Source organism: Saccostrea echinata, unplaced genomic scaffold (assembly GCF_033153115.1).
Source record: "Saccostrea echinata isolate AGI-Se365-2 ecotype Australia unplaced genomic scaffold, CSIRO_AGI_Sech_v1 ptg000054l, whole genome shotgun sequence".
NCBI classification, from domain to species: domain Eukaryota; kingdom Metazoa; phylum Mollusca; class Bivalvia; order Ostreida; family Ostreidae; genus Saccostrea; species Saccostrea echinata.
Genome location: NW_026889803.1, coordinates 62,706,358 through 62,730,918, shown reverse-complemented (window position 1 = coordinate 62,730,918; position 24,561 = coordinate 62,706,358). Strand labels below are relative to the sequence as shown.

At 32.8% G+C, this 24,561-nt stretch overlaps 1 protein-coding gene and 3 long non-coding RNA genes across 6 annotated transcripts; 2 read left to right on the top strand and 2 right to left on the bottom strand.

Moving 5' to 3' along the window:
* The first annotated feature begins 196 nt into the window (after positions 1-196).
* Positions 197-23,561, top strand: LOC133172197 (collagen alpha-2(IX) chain-like). Of its 2 annotated transcripts, XM_061307045.1 has the most exons (12): positions 197-215; positions 348-592; positions 1,048-1,134; positions 18,818-18,900; positions 20,526-20,648; positions 20,738-20,935; positions 21,455-21,489; positions 22,406-22,763; positions 22,947-22,981; positions 23,082-23,130; positions 23,238-23,282; positions 23,369-23,561. In XM_061307045.1, exons 2-12 carry the CDS (start codon positions 501-503, stop codon positions 23,551-23,553), a joined length of 1,290 nt encoding a protein of 429 aa, XP_061163029.1. In that variant the 5' UTR covers positions 197-215; positions 348-500; the 3' UTR covers positions 23,554-23,561. The 2 variants fall into 2 exon arrangements, with proteins under 2 accessions (XP_061163029.1, XP_061163028.1); XM_061307044.1 differs by lacking the exon at positions 197-215 and having other exon boundaries at positions 272-592.
* On the top strand, positions 2,725-4,389 carry LOC133172202 (uncharacterized). The gene is made up of 3 exons (XR_009718916.1): positions 2,725-2,799; positions 3,438-3,591; positions 4,286-4,389. It is a non-coding gene; the product is annotated as an uncharacterized LOC133172202 (long non-coding RNA).
* On the bottom strand, positions 4,124-5,065 carry LOC133172201 (uncharacterized). Its single transcript, XR_009718915.1, has 2 exons — positions 4,937-5,065; positions 4,124-4,776 (listed from the first exon to the last, which is right to left on the bottom strand). It is a non-coding gene; the product is annotated as an uncharacterized LOC133172201 (long non-coding RNA).
* Positions 12,417-18,173, bottom strand: LOC133172200 (uncharacterized). Of its 2 annotated transcripts, none has more exons than XR_009718913.1 (4): positions 17,800-18,173; positions 17,564-17,674; positions 14,743-14,837; positions 12,417-12,520 (listed from the first exon to the last, which is right to left on the bottom strand). It is a non-coding gene; the product is annotated as an uncharacterized LOC133172200 (long non-coding RNA). The 2 variants fall into 2 exon arrangements; XR_009718914.1 differs by lacking the exons at positions 17,564-17,674; positions 17,800-18,173 and adding exons at positions 16,199-16,309; positions 16,437-16,813.
* Positions 23,562-24,561: the final 1,000 nt, after the last annotated feature.

Here is a 24,561-nt window from a genome sequence, read left to right as displayed (position 1 = left end):
TTTATTATTGTCAATATTATTCAAGCATTATGCAATTAAAGACTTCAGTATGTAATCCTCTAAAAAATTCTGTGAATCATGAAAATATGATTGAGGTAGAAAAAATGCTTTCTTGTGTAAAACTCGCACACGCGGTTTGTTCTCCTACCAGTACATGATGAAGTGCCAGAAAACATTGACCATCTGAGCTGAAAGGCGTATCCTCGGTGTATGGAGTTTGTATCTGTGTTTCAATGTTTCAATTAGCAAGTCAGATTGCATCGAATTTACATCTGATTTTTTTTTGCTGAATTATTCTTATGTTGAAGTTATCCAGATATTTATTCAGAAAATTGTGTTTACTTCAGGTTAGACATTGAAATCTAAACTGAATTAAAACATCATATAGGCAGAAGTGAGCAGTGACAAGCAAGGAGGTGTATAACTATCAGATTGTACGGACAATAACATGATCACAATGGAATGGTACACATTCAGCCTCACGACGGAATAATGGAGAAATGGTGGTCAAAACTAAACTAAGTATTTTATGGACAGTTTTCGCTGTCATCGGTTTAGGGAGGAGTGAGAATTCGTATTTTCACAGATACAGGTAAGTAATATAATTATATATGGAACAAAACTACTGAAAAGTTTTAATTCTCTTTCAATGTATATATTAAGTAAAACAAAACGTAAGTAATTGTAATACTGCAAAATCTGCAAATATCATTTGTTTACTTTACCCTCGACAAATGGATTTCATCAAAGAAAGCGCGGCCACTTATCGCTTCCGTTTTGCCGCAGGAGCTACAGAGATGCACGTGTAGGTCTGTATAATTGAGATCAGCTGATGAGGGCCGATAATTTGTTGTGACGTTTGTTTTTTATGCTCAATACATCCCATTCAGTAATGTTTTATTGTTAACTAATGGTTGACTCACTTCTTGGTAAAAATAGGAACAAAAAAACATATATATATATATATCAATTTTAAGATGAAAAATTACGTTTTTAAATTTAATTAGCTCTCCTTATTAAAATATCTCTTTTATTACATCTTTATAGGTCAAGGCGGTCTATGACATCATGTAGTTCTCGCTACTGCTGTTACGAAGAAATGGCGATTTTGAGAAGGCTTTATCTATATGACCCGTAAGTACAGCGAAGGGACTGAAAAAAAATAAATCACTGTGAACTGATATCCGCACAGATGAACGTTTAATTGATATGTTCCTCTAGTACATGTACAGCTTATCTTATTCATGAAAGGTAGGCCGTACTGTCTCCGCACACACGCGAACCCCCCTACCTACCCCCCCCCCCCCACACTAGTATAAGTTTATGCCAAATTCATCTCGTGTCATTTACATACCATGCCTGAGAATGAATTTATTTGAAGTCGCTCACCACTGCTCATAATCTTGACTCCGTCTAAATAGTAAAATGACAGGTTAAAAATTGCATCAGATCTGAAACATTTAACTCACAAAATAGAATAAAATTTTTGTCTACGTTGATTGCCATGAGCCAAAAGCATGTGTAGATTCTGTGACCTTGACCTTTTAAAATTATGAGTAAAAAAAATGGTAGGTCTTTATGTCATGGACATCAGCATGTTTGAATGTTTAGATTCATTTCAATGAAGGGTTTTAAGTCATACATGTATATTTTACATGACTTCAAAACCTCATTATCCTGTGACATTTTCCTAGAAATATTCAATGTCATATTTCTAGTGTGATGAAATGTTCCTTCAACGAGCTATGTAAACTTTGATTAAATTTATTCAATCTTTATTATATTGCTGATGTGGACACTAGAACCGAGTTTCTGTGACCCTGATAAAAGATCTGTCTACAATAGTGATGGAGAAAGGTACAGGTACGAGATATAGTTGAGAAAACAAGGGAGAGTGAAGCACGTGTAGATCTACATGTATATGAGGCGCCGTTTTGGTATTTACTGCCAAAAAGTGATATCACCTATTCGAATAGGTGATATCACCTATTCAATTGGTGATATCACCTATTCGAATAAGTGATATCACCTATTCAGCTTCTGAATAGGTGATATCACCTATTCGAATAGGTGATATCACCTATTCGAATAAGTGATATCACCTATTCGAATAGGTGATATCACCTATTCGATTTGAATTGGTGATATCACCTATTCGAATAGGTGATATCACTTATTCGAATAGGTGATATCACTTATTCGAATAGGTGATATCACTTATTCGAATAGGTGATATCACTTATTCCTTTTGAATAGGTGATATCACTTATTCGAATAGGTGATATCACCTATTCAAATCAAATAGGTGATATCACCTATTCGAATAGGTGATATCACCTATTCAAATAGGTGATATCACTTAATCATTTTGAATAGGTGATATCACTTATTCGAATAGGTGATATCACCTATTCAAATTATTTATGAAATAACAACTGCTCCCAAGACTATAGCTTTAATTCTCATTTACTTTCACTTTCGTTTTATAACTTACCATTCTTGCAGACAATAGATTACAGCTTCGCATTTAGTTTTAAGCACCCCAGTAGAATTTGTTGTTTGTTTTGCTCACAAATTATATTTATTACACTTATCTATCATGTATACTATAGGAAAATTCAAAGGGTCTGTAAGTCTCGTTGACTTTCACTTTCGTTTTATAACTCCCGGGTACCTGAGTGTTCTTGGAGACAATGGATTACTTAAGTTGTAAGCATCGCAGTGGAATTATTAAACTTGCAGTTTGTTTTGATCCCCGATTGTTGCAAAGAAGAGGAGAAAGTGGATTGATAGATGCAGGTAAATAGCGTTTAATTGCTTTATTTTTTCATTACATAACGTAAACACAAGCTATTCCGAGGGGGCCAAGATTAGCCAACATACTTAAGCAAAAAGGGAAAATTAAATCGTTTTTTTTTCTAAAATCGTCTGTATTCAAAAGGTACGCTTATCTACAGATTGGTTTCATAAATTTAAAGCATTGACTTAGCTTACAGTGGTATAATTTGGAGTATTGGACAGGTATACATGAGTTTGGGATATTGAATGCGATGTCATTGAAAGCAAATAAAAAAATAGATGTACCCAAATGCATCGACCATGGAAATACAAAGTTGAATACCACGTCTATAACATATGATCTTTGTAGAAAACACATTCTTTCTTTTTTTTAATTACAACAATAAAAATGGTCAGCTCATTCTGTAGGCTATTAAGCTACCCTGTCTATTCGGAAATAAAAATGGTCACAAACACTCAAAAAATAATCATTTTTTATTCTACAAAGAAGAAGGCATTTTTCATTTACACATACAAACTGGATTAACCGCCAAGTTTCATGACACCCCCCCCCCCCCTTGCCAATACTCCTACAATTATGAGACAGACTTTTTTTCTTGAAATAGGCATTTTTCTCCATTTGTCATTATATATTACAGGGCTGCACAAGGTACTGAAAAAGGGACAGTGCTTTGAGTGAATGTGTTATCCATGTATCTGCAAATGAAGCAGATCCCCCAGTTATTATACTCATGATGAGTGTGACAACTTCCAACTTCCAAGTTGTTAATGACGGAACTCCATTTAAATCAGGTACAAGTTAAAGTTTAGGCTGCACAGTTCTTTTTTACAATATCAAAACTTAATAATTCAGGATGAAGTTCACACAAGCTCACATTCCATGGTTACTTACAGCACCATTATGCTAGATAAATTTGTTATGATACACTTTCATGTTAAATAGTCAAATTTGATTGGTTTAAAAAAATTTGTTAACAAGTACTATTACCATACTGTATGCCAAACATTACATCCCAATGGTTGAAAATGCATGACTACGGGTAACAGTATATACAGTAATAAAAAATGTTAACTGTGCAGAATGTTTGCACATTCGTTTCACCTTGATGTTTTCTTTAAAATGCATTTTATGACAAGAAAAATATTACCTGTTTATTTTGGGTGATGTAAAATTCTTACCCCTTAAAAACCATTGCTGACCGAGGCGAGGTCAGCGATGGTTTTTGTGGTATAACAATTTCACGTTATCCTACTAAACATGTAATATTTTTATGTTATGTGTACTTCTATTTGTAAATGTTAATGACTGTGAAAAACATAAATATTTATTAATTAGTAAAATCAATTTAATACACTATAAATACACAAAAGGACAAATTTGTACATAATTCTCTATGATTAGGTTAATTAGTTTATATAATGGATGTAAATGGGCATGATATATCATTGTTAATATTCAAGAAAGTGTTAACTGTTTTTCTTGTAGATGCTCCTTTCCATCTGATGTTTTCCAGGTTTTTGTGAAAAGTTTTCTTAAAAATGGCACCATTCAACCACAAATACTATGCCAGTGGAACTGTGATATCAATCAACTGCTTGTGACACTGTTAATTGGCAGAGAAATTATTTTTTTTTTATTTCAAACATTTTATGCCTGCAAATTGGTACATGTACTTCATGAAATGCTTGAAGGATGCTAAAGGCTACTGAAATTCCAAGCCAGATGAAATTCAAAAGGATTGATACAAAAGTCATTTGAAGTTTTCTATTCTTAGTGATGAGTGTTTTTCAGGATGCCCTCTGATATCATAGCTACAACTGGTCACTGTCCTTTGTTAGTTACACATGCAGACATCTTATTAAGGCAGTGATATAAGTAGCTCGAAGTGGATGCTTTATTGTTTTCCTCAGATTTATAACCTGGATTGATCTCTGATACAGTAATTTAAAGCCATGTCTTTTCACTGTCACAAAGTACTGAAATAAAAATAATTTTGATTAAAATATTTTCTTTAATTCATATCATTAAATTTTTAAGCTACAGAAATTCAAATTAATTACCTATTAGTAAATAGAAATCTTTAATTGATTAGCAAGCCTTTGCATTGTCAGATCCTTTTCTGAAAGGACCATTTACCTTTAACAATGTCAGGACAGGTGAGGCAACTGGCTGGTCTTCATGCTGGAAGTGTGTGTTAACTCTGTAATCTTTTTAAACAAAACCATCCAGTGATGTCCTAAGATTGCCAGATGAGCAGACATATACCTGTATTTAAGAAAGATTCTGTAACATGACATAGAATTTTTGCACAGCTTGACACACAACTGATGGTAACTTAGGTGCCTGCAAAATAATAAATCTGGCACATATTTATTTGATACAAATCAGAACAAAATTTGTCCTTTTACAGAACAAATTATTTTCATTATAAAGAAAAGAGAAATGCATATGTACTGTGTTAATACATATAACCTGTATTATTGGATATTTTCACCCCATTCTAATTTTTAAAATATTCACTCTTTCACCCTTGAAAACAATTTTGCCCTTTTCAAATTTGATCAGACACATTTGTGTTTAAAAGATATATGCTGCCTTCTTCGAATTTGTCCCGTTTTAAATTCACCTACTTGTAAGGAGGGCAGAATGAGAAAAATAAAACTGGGGCGAAAAATTTCCAGAACAAAGTACCATTACTTGCCTGCCTGTTGTACTATAACTCCTCCAGCCTTACAATATTCTATAATCATTGCTTTCATGCGATACCCCCCAGTGGATTGATGGTCTCTTTTCCAAATTATATGCGCTTTCTAAAAAGAATGAATTTGTCAATTTATAAAATTTAGTATTACAAGTTAATAAAGACAGTAAAACAATGTTATCAACATTTATATGCAAATGAACCTCTGTATAAATCACTAATAAATGACTGACAACTTGTATGGAATATATCGAATACCCTTAATTTTGCATTTGGAAACTCAGCATTAAGGCCAAACAAAAAAATATGTGTGGTTCCGGTTACACCTCCAAAAAAATAGGGTAGGTAGGGATTTTTTTTTTTTTGTACAAAATGATTTTCTAAATTTTTCTAAATAATTCTTATTTCTTTTCGTTAGCATAAGTGAACTATTTTATGTGCAGATTGTTAGATATGTTTTCTCTTAAGCATATGGATTAGATATGTGCTTTAATGTGTGAATAAAATGTCTTGGGTATTTAAACAGTTGTTTGCTGATTCTATTCATTCGAGTTCATACTCATCTAGAAAATACAATGTTTGAAGAAAATCAGCATGAGCAAATTGAATTATTTAACAGTTATTTGGATATTATATTTTCTTTTTTTAGAATGTTAAGTGTTTACGAAGATGATATGTGCTATCCTTGTTTTTAAAGGATGATATTAATTTCAGAATTGTATATTATAAGTAAAATTAATGGATATCTTAAGCATTATACATTAAATCTTAAATATAGATCATGATTTCTCTACCGGAATCTGCTGCGGAAGTCTTTATACAGGTATATAAAATCTAAAATTGTACATTATAGAATGCAAAAAAACAGAAATATTTTGTGAAGAGCTGAGTATATAACTCATACCTAATAAATGTTTTGTTTATTTTGAATTCAGTCTTTTCCAACTATGGTTCAGAAAAGAAATGTTTTATTTGTGGATGAACAGAGTGAAGGAGAAAATAAGTGGCATTTCGATGTGGCGTTAAAAATACTAGTCAACATTGGCAGGGGGCACCCTAGTTATGAATATGAAACAAATATTTTTAAATCAAAAATAATGAAAACACAATCTTTTCTTTTTGTAAAAAATAAAGTCCAAGGTGAACATCCTTTTTTTAAAATCAGTGTTTATAAATGAAATTAATTAATTACTTTTATCCAGAACAGTTCTTATTTTACTTAATAATAAATTCTGAACTATAAACTAGAAAACAGACTTGAGAGTTCTGCTAAGAGCTGTCGGAGGAAAAGAATGTGACACCTACACTTTGTACAGTAATGTTTAAAACAAAATAAATCACCTAAGCAAGATGACATAGAATCATTCAAATTTGTCAGAATTACAAATATTTAATATTATTAAAATTTTAAATCCTATCATGAAACCTTTTTGCCTCATTGAAGACTTCATACTTCCAAGCTCATTTCTCATATATATTGGTGTTTTGCAAGTTGACTTTATTCATGTAAAATCAGCAGTCTTCTTTTTCACTTTTCCTCATGAACTGTTTTTTTTTTCTACTTTCGGTTTAAAAGAAATGATCCTGATATAAATTAGTTAATAGTTTACAAGTTAATCTATCTTACACATTGGGCTAATTCTTGCGTAATCAATGCAATCAAATAAATGTTTTCTCATGTTATCTTCCCCCTAACTCCAAAAAACATTACCTGGCCAGCTGCCTGTGTGCTTTCAAGCGAGAAGTGATTTCCTATCCTGACTTCACACCTTTGCGTGCATTAAATAATAAAGGGGCTAATCAGCATGCACTTGTTATAAACCAGCTGTAAACAGAGCAACTAACTGAATCTCGCCACTCTTGGGCATATTTATTTAATTTTGGCAACCAAAAAACAAACAAACAAAAAAACATGGCGCTGGAAAATGGTATACTGCCACACCATGCTAGCTTGCTTTAGATTTAACACCATCAAACACTTGCACTACGTGTTGAAACCATTTTTGCATGGAGGCCGCCATTGCTGGAACTAAAACTAATACCGAAGTGGATGACGGAAATCGCGGAAAATTCCGGAAAATAAATATGAATATTGCCGAAAAAAAGTTTAGGGTTGGGGATCTAAAATAGGGACGGTCAGGTAATGGGAACCACACATATTTTTTTATTTGGCCTAATAATATTCCATACATGATTGAGCTGTCACCTGATGAACCTTTAATTCTTTTCTATTTTTATTTTTATATGCTTTATATGTATATGAATTATAAGAGTAAATGTAAGTCCAAAAACTTATTTTGTGACATCAATTTCATACCTGTATTTGAGTTGCCTTTTTCAGGATATACCGGGTAGATTATTCAAAGTCGATGTACATGTAGTCTTAGATGCTGCAGTTCTCTTGTACTTTAGCTATAAAATAAATCTTAATGTATACAATTGTGTAAGATGAAAGAATATTACAAACACTGCATGAAACAGACCAAAACTTTAACCAAAATATCCTCTATAATATGCTCTCTAAACTGAAGAATATGGTCATATAATTGCAGTCATATGAATTTTGTTCAATGATAAATGCAGAGAGAATTTGCAGAATATATAAAGAAAGTCTTATCGTTGGGATTGGGAAATAAGCAGGTCTAGTACAATCTCTTAATTTAGCTATATAGCTTGAAATAGCTATTTAGCTTTATTAAGCTATTCAAAATAGCTTGATTTAGCTATGTATATGCAGTTTTTCACAAAAATTATTTTGGTAAGAAATACTGACAAAAAGTTGCATGTATTTGACTATTGAAATTCATATATGTGCTATGGGCTATCGAAACAACAAGCAAAATCAAAGATAGCTCCAACTTTGCAACTTTTGATTACTTTTAAGCAAAAGATAAATTTCTATTATTTGAGTAACTGTCCACTACCTTGTGTGCATTGAGGCATGGATAAGTATGATTGCTTCTCATTGAATGTACTGAATTAATCAATTATCTTGTTGACCATAATTGCATGGCCTCCTTTATAAATTCATTGAAGAAGTAACTTATCAATTGCATATGTAGCCCAAAAACTTTTAGAACTTTGAGTACAAAGTCTCTTTTGTTTCTATTTTCCTAATTGTCTCCCCTTGTTTAAGGGTCACAACCCTAGTTTTAGTGTAAACGGAAGCTCTTAGCCCAAGGATACCCTGTGACAAATTTGACAATAATTGGCCAAAGGGTTCTTGAGTTATGGCCCATATTCTAAAAAGTTTACGCACACCGCACAAATGGCCATAGCATTAGCTCTTTGGGCCTTTGGCTCAGAAGAGCTTAAAAAATGAACCTCTTACATTGATTTTTGGTCAATATTTTTTTACAGTTTTTTGTATAGTTTTTTGATGAACAATATGTATGAGGCGCCGTTTTGGTATTTACTGCCAAAAAGTGATATCACCTATTCGAATAGGTGATATCACCTATTCGAATAAGTGATATCACCTATTCGAATAGGTGATATCACCTATTTGATTTGAATTGGTGATATCACCTATTCGAATAGGTGATATCACTTATTCGAATAGGTGATATCACCAATTCGAATAGGTGATATCACCCATTCGAATAGGTGATATCACTTATTCCTTTTGAATAGGTGATATCACTTATTCGAATAGGTGATATCACCTATTCAAATCAAATAGGTGATATCACCTATTCGAATAGGTGATATCACTTATTCGAATAGGTGATATCACTTAATCATTTTGAATAGGTGATATCACTTATTCGAATAGGTGATATCACCTATTCAAATTATTTATGAAATAACAACTGCTCCCAAGACTATAGCCTTTAATTCTCATTTACTTTCACTTTCGTTTTATAACTTACCATTCTTGCAGACAATGGATTACAGCTTCGCATTTAGTTTTAAGCACCCCAGTATAATTTGTTTTTTGTTTCTTACAAATTATATTTCTTACACTTATCTATCATGTATACTATAGGAAAATTCAAAGGGTCTGTAAGTCTCGTTGACTTTCACTTTCGTTTTACAACTCCCGGGTACCTGAGCGTTCTTGGAGACAATGGATTACTCAAGTTGTAAGCATCGCAGTGGAATTATTAAACTTGTAGTTTGTTTTGATCCCCGATTGTTGCAAAGAAGAGGAGAAAGTGGATTGATAGATGCAGGTAAATAGCGTTTAATTGCTTTATTTTTTCATTACATATTAACGTAAACACAAGCTATTCCGAGGGGGCCAAGATTAGCCAACATACTTAAGCAAAAAGGGAAAATTAAATCGTTTTATGCTAAAATCGTCTGTATTCAAAAGGTACGCTTATCTACAGATTGGTTTCATAAATTTAAAGCATTGACTTAGCTTACAGTGGTATAATTTGGAGTATTGGACAGGTATACATGAGTTTGGGATATTGAATGCGATGTCATTGAAAGCAAATAAAAAAAATATATGTACCCAAATGCATCGACCATGGGAATACAAAGTTGAATACCACGTCTATAACATATGATCTTTGTAGAAAACACATTCTTTTTTTTTTTTTAATAATTACTACAATAAATAAAAATGGTCAGCTCATTCTGTAGGCTATAAGCTACCCTGTCTATTCGGAAATAAAAATGGTCACACACACTCAAAAAATAATCATTTTTTATTCTACAAAGAAGAAGGCATTTTTTCATTTACACATACAAACTGTATTAACCGCCAAGTTTCATGACCCCCCCCCCTTCCCAATACTCCTACAATTATGAGACAGACTTTTTTTTTTCTTGAAATAGGCATTTTTCTCCATTTGTCATTATATATTACAGGGCTGCACAAGGTACTGAAAAAGGGACAGTGCTTTGAGTGAATGTGTTATCCATCTGCAAATGAAGCAGATCCCCCAGTTATTATACTCATGAAGAGTGTGACAACTTCCAACTTCCAAGTTGTTAATGACAGAACTCCATTTAAATCAGGTACAAGTTAAAGTTTAGGCTGCACAATTCTTTTTTACAATATTCAAAACTTAATAATTCAGGATCAAGTTCACACAAGCTCACATTCCATGGTTACTTACAGCACCATTATGCTAGATAAATTTGACGTTATGATACACTTTCATGTTAAATAGTCAAATTTGATTGGTTTAAAAAACATTTGTTAACAAGTACTATTACCATACTGTATGCCAAACATTACATCCCAATGGTTGAAAATGCATGACTACGGGTAACAGTATATACAGTAATAAAAAATGTTAACTGTGCAGAATGTTTGCACATTCGTTTCACCTTGATGTTTTCTTTAAAATGCATTTTATGACAAGAAAAATATTACCTGTTTATTTTGGGTGATGTAAAACTCTTACCCCTTAAAAACCATTGCTGACCGAGGCGAGGTCAGCGATGGTTTTTGTGGTATAACAATTTCACGTTATCCTCCTAAACATGTAATATTTTTATGTTATATGTACTTCTATTTGTAAATGTTAATGACTGTGAAAAACATAAATATTTATAAATTAGTAAAATCAATTTAATACACTATAAATACACAAAAGGACAAATTTGTACATAATTCTCTATGATTAGGTTAATTAGTTTATATAAAGGATGTAAATGGGCATGATATATCATTGTTAATATTCAAGAAAGTGTTAACTGTTTTTCTTGTAGATGCTCCTTTCCATCTGATGTTTTCCAGGTTTTTGTGAAAAGTTTTCTTAAAAATGGCACCATTCAACCACAAATACTATGCCAGTGGAACTGTGATATCAATCAACTGCTTATGACACTGTTAATTGGCAGAGAAATTATTTTTTTTTTATTTGGGACAAGCAATCTGTTTCAAACATTTTATGCCTGCAAATTGGTACATGTACTTCATGAAATGCTTGAAGGATGCTAAAGGCTACTGAAATTCCAAGCCAGATGAAATTCAAAAGGATTGATACAAAAGTCATTTGAAGTTTTCTATTCTTAGTGATGAGTGTTTTTCAGGATGCCCTCTGATATCATAGCCACAACTGGTCACTGTCCTTTGTTAGTTACACATGCAGACATCTTATTAAGGCAGTGATATAAGTAGCTCGAAGTGGATGCTTTATTGTTTTCCTCAGATTTATAACCTGGATTGATCTCTGATACAGTAATTTAAAGCCACGTCTTTTCACTGTCACAAAGTACTGAAATAAAAATAATTTTGATTAAAATATTTTTTTAAATTCATATCATTAAATTTTTAAGCTACAGAAATTCAAATTAATTACCTATTAGTAAATAGAAATCTTTAATTGATTAGCAAGCCTTTGCATTGTCAGATCCTTTTCTGAAAGGACCATTTACCTTTAACAATGTCAGGACAGGTGAGGCAACTGGCTGGTCTTCATGCTGGAAGTGCGTGTTAACTCTGTAATCTTTTTAAACAAAACCATCCAGTGATGTCCTAAGATTGCCAGATGAGCAGACATATACCTGTATTTAAGAAAGATTCTGTAACATGATATAGAATTTTTGCACAGCTTGACACACAACTGATGGTAACTTAGGTGCCTGCAAAATAATAAATCTGGCACATATTTATTTATTTGATACAAATCAGAACAAAATTTGTCCTTTTACAGAACAAATTATTTTCATTATAAAGAAAAGAGAAATGCATATGTACTGTGTTAATATATATATAACCTGTATTATTGGATATTTTTACCCCATTCTAATTTTTAAAATATTCACTCTTTCACCCTTGAAAACAATTTTGCCCTTTTCAAATTTGATCAGACACATTTGTGTTTAAAAGATATATGCTGCCTTCTTAGAATTTGTCCCGTTTTAAATTCACCTACTTGTAAGGAGGGCAGAATGAGAAAAATAAAACTGGGGCAAAAAATTTCCAGAACAAAGTACCATTACTCGCCTGCCTGTTGTACTATAACTCCTCCAGCCTTATAATATTCTATAATCATTGCTTTCATGCGATACCCCCCAGTGGATTGATGGTCTCTTTTCCAAATTATATGCACTTTCTAAAAAGAATGAATTTGTCAATTTATAAAATTTAGTATTACAAGTTAATAAAGACAGTAAAACAATGTTATCAACATTTATATGCAAATGAACCTCTGTATAAATCACTAATAAATGATTGACAACTTGTATGGAATATATCGAATACCCTTAATTTTGCATTTGGAAACTCAGCATTAAGGCCAAACAAAAAAATGTGTGGTTCCGGTTACACCTCCAAAAAAAATAGGGTAGGTAGGGATTTCTTATTTTTTTTTTTTTTTTAGTACAAAATGATTTTCTAAATTTTTCTAAATAATACCTATTTCTTTTCGTTAGCATAAGTGAACTATTTTATGTGTAGAGTGTTAGATATGTTTTCTCTTAAGCATATGGATTAGATATGTGCTTTAATGTGTGAATAAAATGTCTTGGGTATTTAAACAGTTGTTTGCTGATTCTATTCATTCGAGTTCATACTCATCTAGAAAATACAATGTTTGAAGAAAATCAGCATGAGCAAATTGAATTATTTAACTGTTATTTGGATATTATATTTTCTTTTTTAAGAATGTTAAGTGTTTACGAAGATGATATGTGCTATCCTTGTTTTTAAAGGATGATATTAATTTCAGAATTGTATATTATAAGTAAAATTAATGGATATCTTAAGCATTATACATTAAATCTTAAATATAGATCATGATTTCTCTATTGGAATCTGCTGCGGAAGTCTTTATACAGGTATATAAAATCTAAAATTGTAGATTATAGAATGCGAAAAAACAGAAATATTTTGTGAAGAGCTGAGTATATAACTCATAACTAATAAATGTTTTGTTTATTTTGAATTCAGTCTTTTCCAACTATGGTTCAGAAAAGAAATGTTTTATTTGTGGATGAACAGAGTGAAGGAGAAAATAAGTGGCATTTAGATGTGGCATTAAATATACTAGTCAACATTGGCAGGGGGCACCCTAGTTATGAATATGAAACAAATATTTTTAAATCAAAAATAATGAAAACACAATCTTTTCTTTTTGTAAAAAATAAAGTCCAAGGTGAACATCCTTTTTTTAAAATCAGTGTTTATAAATGAAATTAATTACTTTTATCCAGAACAGTTCTTATTTTACTTAATAATAAATTCTGAACTATAAACTAGAAAACGGACATGAGAGTTCTGCTAAGAGCTGTCAGAGGAAAAGAATGTGACACCTACACTTTGTACAGTAATGTTTAAAACAAAATAAATCACCTAAGCAAGATGACATAGAATCATTCAAATTTGTCAGAATTACAAATATTTAATATTATTAAAATTTTAAATCCTTTCTTGAAACCTTTTTGCCTCATTGAAGACTTCATACTTCCAAGCTCATTTCTCATATACATGTATATTGGTGTTTTGCAAGTTGACTTTATTCATGTAAAATCAGCAGTCTTCTTTTTCACTTTTCCTCATGAACTGTTTTTTTTTTTCTACTTTCGGTTTAAAAGAAATGATCCTGATATAAATTATTTAATAGTATACAAGTTAATCTATCTTACACATTGGGCTAATTCTTGCGTAATCAATGCAATCAAATAAATGTTTTCTCATGTTATCTTCCCCCTAACTCCAAAAAACGTTACCTGGTCAGCTGTCTGTGTGCTTTCAAGCGAGAAGTGATTTCCTATCCTGACTTCACACCTTTGCGTGCATTAAATAATAAAGGGGCTAATCAGCATGCACTTGTTATAAACCAGCTGTAAACAGAGCAACTAACTGAATCTCGCCACTCTTGGGCATATTTATTTAATTTTGGCAACCAAAAAACAAACAAACAAAAAAACATGGCGCTGGAAAAAGGTATACTGCCACACCATGCTAGCTTGCTTTAGATTTAACACCATCAAACACTTGCACTACGTGTTGAAACGATTTTTGCATGGAGGCCGCCATTGCTGGAACTAAAACTAATACTGAAGTGGATGACGGAAATCGCGGAAAATTCCGGAAAATAAATATGAATATTGCCGAAAAAAAGTTTAGGGTCAGGGATCTAAAATAGGGACGGTCAGGTAATGGGAACCACACATATTTTTTTATTTGGCCTAATAATATTCCATACATGATTGAGCTGTCACCTGATGAACCTTTAATTCTTTTCTATTTTTATTTTTTATATGCTTTATATGTATATGAATTATAAGAGTAAATGTAAGTCCAAAAACTTATTTTGTGACATCAATTTCATACCTGTATTTGAGTTGCCTTTTTGAGGATATACCGGGTAGATTATTCAAAGTCGATGTACATGTAGTCTTAGATGCTGCAGTTCTCTTGTACTTTAGCTATAAAATAAATCTTAATGTATACAATTGTGTAAGATGAAAGAATATTTCAAACACTGCATGAAACAGACCAAAACTTTAACCAAAATATCCTCTATAACATGCTCTCTAAACTGAAGAATATGGTCATATAATTGCAGTCATATGAATTTTGTTCAATGATAAATGCAGAGAGAATTTGCAGAATATATAAAGAAAGTTTTATCGTTGGGATTGGGAAATAAGCAGGTCTAGTACAATCTCTTAATTTAGCTATATAGCTTGAAATAGCTATTTAGCTTTATTAAGCTATTCAAAATAGCTTGATTTAGCTATTTATATGCAGTTTTTTCACAAAAATTATTTTGATAAGAAATAGACAAAAAGTTGCATGTATTTGACTATTCATATAATAATATGGGCTATGGGCTATCGAAACAACAAGCAAAATCAAAGATAGCTCCAACTTTGCAACTATTGATTACTTTTAAGCAAAAGATTAATTTCTATTATTTGAGTAACTGTCCACTACCTTGTGTGCATTGAGGCATGGATAAGTATGATTGCTTCTCATTGAATGTACTGAATTAATCAATTATCTTGTTGACCACAATTGGCCTCCTTTATAAATTCATTGAAGAAGTAACTGTATCATTTGCATATGTAGCCCAAAAACTTTTAGAACTTTGAGTACAAAGTCTCATTTGTTTCTATTTTCCTAATTATCTCCCCTTGTTTAAGGGTCACAACCCTAGTTTTAGTATAAACAGAAGCCCTTGGCCCAAGGATACCCTGTGACAAATTTGACAATAATGGCCAAAGGGTTCTTGAGTTATGGCCCATATTCTAAAAAGTTTACGCACACCGCACAAATGGCCACAGCATTAGCTCTTTGGGCCTTTGGCTCAGAAGAGCTTAAAAAATGAACCTCTTACATTGATTTTTGGTCAATATTTTTTACAGTTTTTTGTATAGTTTTTTGATGAACAATGTACAGTATTTTCACCCAAATTCCTGTATTTTGAGGACTGCTGTACAGTATTTGGGCCTAAAAATTATCACATGTATGCAAGGAGATTTTAATGAGTGAGTTTTAAATGCATCAATTTCAGATGAGTTCAAGGTTGAGTATCATCACTGCACCAAGGTGCGACTTTTTGTGCATGCTGAGAAAAGTATACATTTAAGAAAAAGTGTGATAAAATAGCTAAATTAAGCTATTCTGAACAGCTTAATAAAGCTATATATATAGCTAAATCAAAAGATTGTACTGGACCTGATAAGTGCTTTCAAACATTGAATACTTAAAAAACTAGACCTACTGACATGCAACAGCTAAATTTTTGTTGTTAAATGAAGCGTATTCTGAACAAATTATTTACCCATACAAAGGTGATGCTGTCACAAGATGACGTTCGTACCCATCTGACACTTACACTACTCCTCCTTAATCAGCTGGTAATAACATCATTATCCTCGAATTCAAGAAAAATCTGTTAATAAATTAGTTGGAATGATGATAACAAAACTATTCTAATCAGATACAAATGTATAATATAAGACTTCTATTTCACCCAAGAATGTACCCAAGAAGCAGGTGACATTCTCTGACTTGTTTACCTGTACTTCGATCGAAATTCTCCTCCTACTTGCTCGCACCCAAGCTTTTATGACACTCAATTTATCCATCGTAAGTCGGAGAACCCTTCAGCTTTGTACAACTGCTTAAACTTTCCTTATACGCTTTGTGTAAACCATAAACATGCATAACCCAATACACATCTTCATGTGTGAGGTACCTGGAAGTTAATATTATCGAAAAATCTCGCGAGTCACGTGACGAGACTTACAGACCCTAACGCAGCCCGAATTTGCTTGGTTCCAATGAAAATCTAGATAATCTTGAGGAAGGGAGCATTCATTATTTGTTGTTGTAAGAAATGCGAATAGGTGATATCACCTATTCGAATAGGTGATATCACTCATTCAAATTGAATAGGTGATATCACTTATTCGAATAGGTGATATCACTTATTCGAATAGGTGATATCACCTATTCATTTCGAATAGGTGATATCACCTATTCGAATAGGTGATATCACCTATTCATTTCGAATAGGTGATATCACCTATTCGAATAAGTGATATCACCTATTCGAATAGGTGATATCACCTATTCGAATAGGTGATATCACCTATTCGAATAGGTGATATCACCTATTCAATTTGAATGAGTGATATCACCTATTCGAATAGGTGATATCACCTATTCGAATAGGTGATATCACTTATTCGAATAGGTGATATCACTTTTTGGCAGTAAATACCAAAACGGCGCCTCATAAATATGTACAGTATTTTCACCCAAATTCCTGTATTTTGAGGACTGCTGTACAGTATTTGGGCCTAAAAATTATCACATGTATGATGTATGCAAGGAGATTTTAATGAGTGAGTTTTAAATGCATCAATTTCAGATGAGTTCAAGGTTGAGTATCATCACTGCACCAAGGTGCGACTTTTTGTGCATGCTGAGAAAAGTATAAATTTAAGAAAAAGTGTGATAAAATAGCTAAATTAAGCTATTCTGAACAGCTTAATAAAGCTATATATATAGTAAAATGAAAAGATTGTACTGGACCTGATAAGTGCTTTCAAACATTGAATACTTAAAAAACTAGACCTACTGACATGCAACAGCTAAATTTTTGTTGATAAATGAAGCGTATTCTGAACAAATTATTTACCCAAACAAAGGTGATGCTGTCACAAGATGACGTTCGTACCCATCTGACACTTACACTACTCCTCCTTAATCAGCTGGTAATAACATCATTATCCTCGAATTCAAGAAAAATCTGTTAATAAATTAGTTGGAATGATGATAACAAAACTATTCTAATCAGATACAAATGTATAATATAAGACTTCTATTTCACCCAACAATACCCAAGAAGCAGGTGACATTCTCTGACTTGTTTACCTGTACTTCGATCGAAATTCTCCTCCTACTTGCTCGCACCCAAGCTTTTATGACCCTCAATTTATCCATCGTAAGTCGGAGAATCCTTCGGCTTTGTACAACTGCTTAAACTTTCCTTATACGCTTTGTGTAAACCATAAACATGCATAACCCAATACACATCTCCATGTGTGAGGTACCTGGAACTTAATATTATCGAAAAATCTCGCGAGTCACGTGACGAGACTTACAGACCCTAACGCAGCCCGAATTTGCTTGGTTCCAATGAAAATCTAGATAATCTTGAGGAAGGGAGCATTCATTATTTGTTGTTGTAAGAAATGCGAATAGGTGATATCACCTATTCGAATAGGTGATATCACTCATTCAAATTGAATAGGTGATATCACTTATTCGAATAGGTGATATCACTTATTCGAATAGGTGATATCACCTATTCAGCACGAATAGGTGATATCACCTATTCGAATAGGTGATATCACCTATTCATTTCGAATAGGTGATATCACCTATTCGAATAAGTGATATCACCCATTCGAATAAGTGATATCACCTATTCGAATAGGTGATATCACCTATTCGAATAGGTGATATCACCTATTCAACTTGAATGAGTGATATCACCTATTCGAATAGGTGATATCACCTATTCGAATAGGTGATATCACTTATTCGAATAGGTGATATCACTTTTTGGCAGTAAATACCAAAACGGCGCCTCATACATGTATAACAACTGAAAACATCCCAGTCACCATGCACAAATATTAAGAAGAAGCTGAATAGATTGTCATGAACATCTTTTAGAAATGATTTCACTGAATATGAATCTAGCAGTATCAATCACCTATTAAGAGCAATGCACTGAAAGAAATCTAAAATAGCAGGAAACTGCAATGCGTCCATCTCATAGAAATTTTTGAAACAATTTAGTCATCAGTTTTAAATTTACCAAAATCTGTATGGTTTTGTAATGCTACTGAGAAAGTGATGATGGAAGAGATTGTGTTTTAAATAGACGGAGAGGAAAATGTGGTTGGATCACGAAGAATTTGACCTACTACGTCCCAATGTACGATCAGCGATGTACCGTCATAGCAGGTCAGCCTACCTTGTTTACTTATACACAGTTTCTAATGAATATGAGCTCTCCAGAACTCTTAACTGATCTAAAAACGTATCTCAGAAGTTTTAAAACATATGTCTTACTTTTGACCTGCCTTCGGCATAAAGGAAGATGCTTTGATGTAAAACATCAAAACATACCTGTTGTAGTGAGCAAGCTTTTTATTGAACTTGTTTTTACCATTTGAAATGTGGGTATGTATTGACTGGATTCGAGGGAAACCTGCGTTTTGTCGGACCCGAGAACCAAACTTTTTGCCTGAGGCCATATATATATATATATATATATATATATATATATATATATATATATATATATATATATATATATATATATATATATATATATATATAATAAATACACAATTGGCATTCGGTTGGCCGCAAGTCGTTCCGACCGATTAGTTGGTTAATCGTATCAAAAATTCTGAACATTTTCCATCATTGTAAACTCTGCTTTACTCAAATAAACAAGACTATATACAGATGTTACATGTAGTAATATTATGTTTATATTTGATCAAAACACTGTATATTTTTTATTTCAATTTTAATAGGCAATAAATAAATAAAATAAAAAATAAATGAATATTTGTTTTTGTAAAACAGGCCCCATGTTATTACCCATATATACATGTAAAAGATAGGGTTTCAACTTTCATTCACAAAGCAAAGTTTGATTTGAGGATTTCTTCGGGGAAAAATATATTCATAACTTGTTGACCTTGTGGATAAAATACTTTATCTATACAATGAGATGTTTAGGAAAAAATTAGATGTCAGACTTGCGAGTTCACATATTGAATTTTTTCTATGAAACTCAAAAATATTTATCATACAAAAATGGAGACAAAGAGGTATTTGACACCAACTGGAATCAATGGAATTAATTGTTTTTATAAAATCTGTTATCAGATAAGAATCAGTCTTATTCATGTAAATATGTGATAACATGCCAAACTCTCCCTCTCTCTCTCTCTCAAAAATGTTAAATTTTGTATTATGATATGATATAATTTACTAGATAACAGCAAAGGATAGCAGAGGTTAGGTACACATTATATTCAGCACAAAGTACTCAAGCGATCATTAAAATAAAATCATTAAAAAAGCACAAGTCAGACTGGGTAATAACACCGGGTACAAAAGAATTTACGACTAAGACCAAAATCTTCACTTTCTTGTAAAATATTGCAAAATAAATGTCTGTTTTAAATTTGTATGCATGTATATATAGCTCTCTTCCAAAATTCTTTTCAGAAAGATAAAAAAGATTTCCAAATTTATTTTTAAAAACAAAGTCATTTGCAAAATTAAGTTTTGGTCTTAGTCGTTAGTTCTTTAGTAGAATGGGACCATGGCATTGTCTTTAAACAGCAATTAACAACTTACCAATTACCCATGCGATGTCAATCCGGGAGCTTTACTTATCCCCGAATCGGCTTATTTAGATGGTAACATTTCAGTGTATCTGCGTTTTTGAAACTTAGGAAAAATGATACACAATTCAGCAATATTTCTCTTATTGACTAAAGCATCAAAGACAAAGAGGCTAGAACTGGTATCTTAAATCTGTTTTATTTAATTTCATTTGTCAATAGCAATCTTACTTAAGGGAGAGAATGGTACTTCTGGGGAGACAGGAAGAGTCGGACCCGAAGGATCCAGAGGATTGCCTGGTCTTCCAGGAGTTAAAGGAGAAAAAGGGGACCCGGGGTCACAAGGTAACCAGTCAACTAGAAATTCAGCGAAGATCAGAGTGTGGTTAGTTATGAATTAGGTATAACTAGAATGTAAATATGTGTAATTTTAGGTAGACCCGGTATAACGGGGCCATCAGCACTAGTGTCACGTGGGGCTAAGGGGAATCCTGGAGAAAAAGGAATGCCCGGTTCCCCGGGCATTCCAGGTCCACCGGGCGATCTCGGACCACCAGGAAGAGACGGAGTAAAAGGAGATCCGGGATTACCTGGTCCCAAGGGTAACCCTGGAGTTTCCACTTCTATATCAGGTGCAGATCTCAGAAGAATTAATTGTATTCACGAAAAGAGTGTTCGTATAAGATTCTCAAAGTGGCAAGATCTACTCATTGCAGGTTGTCAATGTATTATTTATAATCTTAATTGAAATAGATTACCAATTCAACATCTACATTTAAACCTAAGGCAGCGAATCACAGCATCTAGATTTAATACATTAATTAGAAATCCAAGAAAAAATTAGACCCTTTTTCTTCACTTTTAAACAAGGGAAATAATACCATAGGTAAATTGAGTTCAAATAATCAATCATCTTATAGGAAATAATTATTTTTTCTGAAAAATTTCACACTGTGAAGAACAAATTGCACTGAGACGTAACAAAGCATCACTGAGCAAAACAGCTGTATCAATTATTAGATCTTGGCATTAACTTGAAGAATGAGTGTAATGAAAATGAAATTAAAGGGGAAAAAACAACAACTATGTACATGTATTTTAAAATTTAATCAAAACTGGTTTTAATACACGTCTCTTTATTTCATTTTTAGCCGCAGCATTCTATATGCTTCAACAAAAAGTAGATGTAAGTATATTTTATGTAAAGGATTCAGACACAATGTGAGATTTTATATAGACAATGTGAGATAGCCGCCGTTCAGAAGCATTCTTGGAGGTTTAGACAAGCATAGTAATTGGAACAAGGTAAAATATTGGAATATTTTGAAATATCAACTGAAGGTTAGAGGTTACAAACTCGACTTCTGAATCATTTCTGGGAGGATTGAGACAAAGTGAGGGGTTGAGAACGGTTGAGAGGTTGTGACAAGGTGAGAGGTTGCGGCAAGGTAAGAGGTTGCGGCAAGGTAAGAAAAAGCAAAAAGGTGAGATGTTGAGATATGATAAAAGGTTGAGACAAAGTAAAAGGTTGAGACAAGGTGGAAGTTTGAGACAAGATGAGAGGTTGAAACAAGATAAGAGATTGAGACAAGGTATCATTAAGCAGTAATTTTTAGAAACTCCAAGAAGTTTAATTATTAACCCAAAATGTGATTTTCAATCAAACCAGACTATCAGTCAATTGTTAATAATATTGATGATTGTTTTCCTGGTGTTATTAATCAGAAGTGATCATTTAGACTTGCTAAATATATGTATGTAGTCCGGTAGTTTAAAAGTAATGGAACAAGGATTGATTTCTTGTGTATATCAAAACTACAGTATAGTATTATTATTTTGCTGAATAAAGAATTGTTTCTTTTTTTTTTCTTTTTCTTTTTTACATCTTTCGTTTAGATAGATCCGTTTTTACCTTTTTTGTTTGAATGGCCCAGTTTCGAGTTTAGATTTTTTTATGATCAATTATTTCAGGTGATAAATTTGTTAGTTGTGTAGATTTGATACGAAATTTTTTATTGGCAGATTTCGTTTACTAGTAGTTAAATTAGTAGGAAATGGTATATTTAGAAACTAAAGAACATTCTTTACGTACTACCTACCAGAACCTCACTAATACGCATATTTCAACGGGTGTTCCTGGATTACCTGGCCCAAAGGGACCAAAAGGTGATATAGGTCAAAGCGGTAACCAAGGTCTGCCTGGTTCAAAGGGTGACATGGGACCACGTGGCCAAAAAGGTGTACCGGGAGAGCCTGGTCCACGCGGAGAGCGAGGCGAACCAGGTAAAACTGGACCACGTGGGGAGCCAGGAAGCAAGGGGGAAGAAGGAAGGCCAGGCCAAAGTGGCATTCAGGGATTTCCTGGAGAGAAGGGAGAGATGGGAAAAACAGGACAAAGTGGACCCGTGGGACCAAAGGGACCTAAGGGTGAACCAGGAAGTATTCCACCTGAACTGACAGGTAAGCTAAAAATTAAACCTTCACACACAATTATCAGTACTTCAATATTTAACTTTACTGATATTATTAATAAAGACAATGCCAGAAAACCATTTTAGTAATAGGTAAATAATACTTTATTTTCTGCATGAACATATACCAAGATACATAGATAACTTCATTGAATTTTTTTTATATATATAGTTCAAGCTTTTGAAGACCTTTTGGATCGCATGGCAGTGAGTATTAAAATCGAAGATTTCATTTAAACTTTGATAATATACATAAAGATGAAACAAAAATGAAAGAAATTTAAGTGTTTCATATCACTCCCTATAGGTCCTAGAAGAGAAAATGCGAAATTGTTCTTGCGGAAACCCAACAACAGGTAATTCTTTTTAGCTTTACTGTTAATCTTGGTAAGCCAGAGACTAGAATGAAGAATATAGAAAACAGTTGTAAGATTAGTATGCTTATTTAAATCATGTTTTACAGTTCCTCCTGAAGTGGACGGTATAATATCCGAAGATATAAAGAACTGTAAGATTTTTCCCCCTCAGAATAAATTTCTTAAAACGGCATCACTACTTTTGAAACAATGAAGTAAAAGTTGTTATGCTTTGCAGGTAATATGACAAATTTTCCTCCACCGCCACTTCCGGTCGATAGTTTTCTCCGACGGAAGCTGATGAAGGAACTCACGGTCCAGAAAGTGGACAGAGAGTGTATCAGCTTCGCTTTACAGTATTACAAGAACTGTGCTGAAGAAGTGGACTATAATAAATATGTCAGCTTTTCCCAAATAAAATAAAAAAGTCACTTGTCAAGAAATGTAATGAACCAAAGTATTTTTTAAGAGTCGTACGTGATAGTCATTGTAGAGCTAGCGCATTAGGTTTTAATATTACACTGTTCTGTGTCTGACATACACTGTACGATTAACACAGTGACAAGCAGGAATTTTGTTAGAAATGAATGATACTTTCCAATTTCTTTAAACATGAATATATACTGAGTCCAATACTTGAAATTATACCGGCTGTTTGCCCTTTTATAAAAAAAAAATCATTAGAATTAAGAAATAAAGGTCCACATCGGTGTAACATGATACTTTATGATAAATTACTTATACATGTTCTCTGGGGTTTTTTTATGATGGATTGTATTGCTTGACCCATGTGGGTGTACTATGCAATAAAGAAAGGTATTACATATATGTTAGATTAAAGCATTGTATTAACGGCAACAGAACTCCCGGTCTTCTTGATACATCATAGTTGTATGGATTTATGTGTTTAATAGCAAGCGCCGCGAAGAGAGCTCAATAGAATAACGTGTAAGAACAGAGGAAATTCGGAATGAAATATTAAAAAGATTAAAACTCATAAATTGACTTGACCCACATCAGTTTTTTTTTACATGCGTAAAAGAAAGAATTGTTTCATATTGAAATATAACAAAAATTAAATCTTACCAATTAGATGTTGTGTATGCCAAAATACGTGTACTTACTTGGAAGAATTAGGCTTTTGTAACCCTTCAAAATGGTATATATTTCTAACAAAATACTCAAAGATCTATAACTTCATTCATACATTTCAAAATTGCGAATTCTGTGTTGACCCAAGCACAATCTGCATTTCATTGAATGAATCGACCTGTTAACTGTCCTTGCAAACTTCCTGCAAACATTCAGTTTGTTGAATGTTTCTTGCGAACTTGCTGCCAACAATATATTAGATGTATGTTTCTTGCAATGTTCCTGCGAACATGTTGAGTTCCTGTTACCGGTAATTTGCTGCAAGATGTGAAAATTTCC